The 2,791-nt window shown below is 45.6% G+C and overlaps 1 protein-coding gene across 1 annotated transcript; it reads left to right on the top strand.

Annotated features, from left to right (window-relative positions):
• Positions 1-1,808: 1,808 nt before the first annotated feature.
• LOC138834576 (small ribosomal subunit protein eS25) lies at positions 1,809-2,297 on the top strand. Its single transcript, XM_070033079.1, has one exon. It carries the CDS (start codon positions 1,856-1,858, stop codon positions 2,231-2,233), a length of 378 nt encoding a protein of 125 aa, XP_069889180.1. The 5' UTR covers positions 1,809-1,855; the 3' UTR covers positions 2,234-2,297.
• The last annotated feature ends 494 nt before the right edge of the window (positions 2,298-2,791 follow it).

Consider the following 2,791-nt stretch of genomic DNA (forward strand, 5'->3'; position numbering starts at 1 on the left):
GTTGTGATTTCTTAATCTACTATTTTATATATTATCTGTGTCTTCATCTGTGTGTGTGTGTGTGTGTGTGTGTGTGTGTGTGTGTGTGTGTGTGTGTGTGTGTGTACCAGTACTGGGGCTTAAGGTCAGAGCCTAGGCTCTATCCCTTAGCTTTTTGCTCAAGGCTGGTACTCTATCATTTGAGCCACCCCTTCTTGATGGCTTTTTGCTGGTTAATTGGAGAGAAGAGTCTCCTGGACTTGTCTGCTTGAGCTGGCTTCAAACCATGATCTCCAGATCTCAGCCTCCTAAGTAGCTAGGCTTACACGTATGCGCTACCTGGTGTGTCTTCTCTTGACACACCTGTACACTGTGCTTCACCTTCCCTCTATCCTCAGAAAGATTCAATCATAACTTTGTATTTGAATTATTATTTGTATTGAAGTAGAGTTCAGTAATTTTCATAGAAGGAATTATCATATTTTTTTCACTTCTGGAGTTTGAACTTATGAACTTATGAACTTAGAACTGGTGTTCTACCACCTAAGCCACATCTTCAGTGAATTATCATCTCTTGAAAACTAGCTTAGCTTTTTTCGCAGCTCCTTCCTTCTCAGCTCTTTCCCAGCTCTCTCTCTTCCCCTGCTCTCTTTCCCAGGTCTTTCCCAGCTCTTTCCCAGCTCTTTCCAAGGCCTTTCCCAGCCACGTGGAGGACCAACATGAGCTGGTGCCAGCCAGAACGATGAATAAACCTACCCCTTACCTGAATACCATGTGCGTGGTGCTTTCTTACTCAGCTACCTCTTTTTAAAAACCTAACATAAATGGTGCCGTGACTCAGATACAGGGCTTAAAGTCAGGATAAGTGGGATTCCTCTCTGGTTTTTTTTCTTTTTTCTTTTTTTTGTTTGTTCTTCCCTTTTTGCTCTGAGGAATACCCACAGTTCTGATGGCCTTTTGTGAACTGTCTGTCTGCTGTGGACACAGCGCATCGATACCATTGCTGGCCTTCACATCCACGTCCATACCACTTCTCTACTCTGGTGAGTGAAACTACTCTCTATTGCTCTCTGTTGCTCAGTCTCTGTCCAGATGTGGCGCCACGCCAGAGAGCTCCTACGCCTTTAGCTGAAAGGCCGGTTACCTCTGAAGCGGAGGATGCTTGGTTTTGGGGGCTTGGCCATTTCTCTCTAGAGGGCTCTGGGGGAAGTTGGGATGCCGCTTCTGCTTGGTCAGCTCTCTTTCACTCACCAGACTGACTCTCCTACACATTTAATGGGGTGCTGCGAATCATGCCTGAGCTGTGAAACCCCTTTGAAATGCCTCCTGCGCTTCCTGGAAAGCCAGAGCGCCTCATTTTTATGCTGTTCTCAGGAGTAGGCAGCTTTTGCCACTGCAATGGTAAATGGTCAGAAGTCTGTTTACTTTCAGGCTCTCTTTGCTCTCTCTCTGCCTGTCATGTCCAACTTTCCCTATCTCTCCCTTTCTCTTTTCTACATTTTGGCTTGTGCCTTGAAGAGTGCGACGCAGGCTGGGTCCCGGGGACCCCCCTCTAGGTTCCCTCTCAAAGGCTAGCCGATGTAGGCTTGATCTATTTGTTCAGGGTTTCTTTGCATTCTTTCAGAAATTCGCCATCTTGAGTTCGCCATCTTGGCCACATGGTAGGTTAAGGGTTTGGCCCCATCTGACCCTTAACCTTCCTCCAAGCTTACCACTCCATCCATCTATTCTAAGGTGTCTTGCTAACAAGTTGCTCTTTTCACAGGCCCTGGTAAGTGAGGCTCAATCATCTGATGTGCTTTGTTAGCAAAGATCTCTACACAGTCCGACATCTTGACGAAGCCGCAGTGGTGTCTCCCGCTCTCCAGGCCTTGCGATGCCGCCCAAGGACGACAAGAAGAAGAAAGATGCCGGGAAGTCGGCCAAGAAAGACAAGGACCCAGTAAACAAGTCTGGGGGCAAGGCCAAGAAGAAGAAGTGGTCCAAAGGCAAAGTTCGGGATAAACTCAACAACCTCGTCCTGTTTGACAAAGCCACTTACGACAAACTCTGTAAGGAAGTTCCGAACTATAAACTCATAACCCCTGCTGTGGTTTCTGAGAGGCTGAAGATTCGTGGCTCCCTGGCCAGGGCAGCCCTTCAGGAGCTGCTTAGTAAAGGACTTATCAAGTTAGTCTCAAAGCACAGAGCTCAAGTAATTTACACTAGAAATACTAAAGGTGGAGATGCCCCGGCTGCTGGTGAAGATGCATGAACAGATACAATCAGCTGTACATTTGGAAAAATAAAACTTTACTACACCAGTGGAAAAAAAAAAAGATGTCTACACACTGTTGTCAAAAATTTTAGGTTTTGAGTTTTGCCTTTTTTGTTTGGTGCTGTGTATTCTACTACTGACTACGTGGTTCTAAAATACTGGGCCTATCTGTGCTAAAATTCTCATCACATCTAAGTTTTGTCATTGCATAATATTTGTTGGTCAATTCTTGATAAGAACCAGGTAAGCTCTACTTATTCTAATTGATCCCCACTGTTGCTTTAATTGGAAATAATAAAGGGCTTTTGTGGCAAAGATTTCAGTTCAAAGCCAGCCCAGGCTGAAAAATCCCTAAGACTCCATCTCCCAACTAACTGCAAAGAGCCAGGCTGGAAGCATGGCTCAAGATTTTTATCTCTAAACAGCCAAACACTGGAAGTGGTACTGTAACTCAACATGGTAGAGCACTAGCCTTGATCAGAAGTGCTCAGGGATAGTACCCAGGCCTTGAGTTCAAACCTCCTTGAATACCAACTGAGACAAGCCATCCCAGCA

This window comes from Dipodomys merriami, unplaced genomic scaffold (genome assembly GCF_024711535.1).
Source record: "Dipodomys merriami isolate MVZ:Mamm:240054 unplaced genomic scaffold, mDipMer1.0.p SCAF_22, whole genome shotgun sequence".
Classification (NCBI taxonomy): Eukaryota; Metazoa; Chordata; class Mammalia; order Rodentia; family Heteromyidae; genus Dipodomys; species Dipodomys merriami.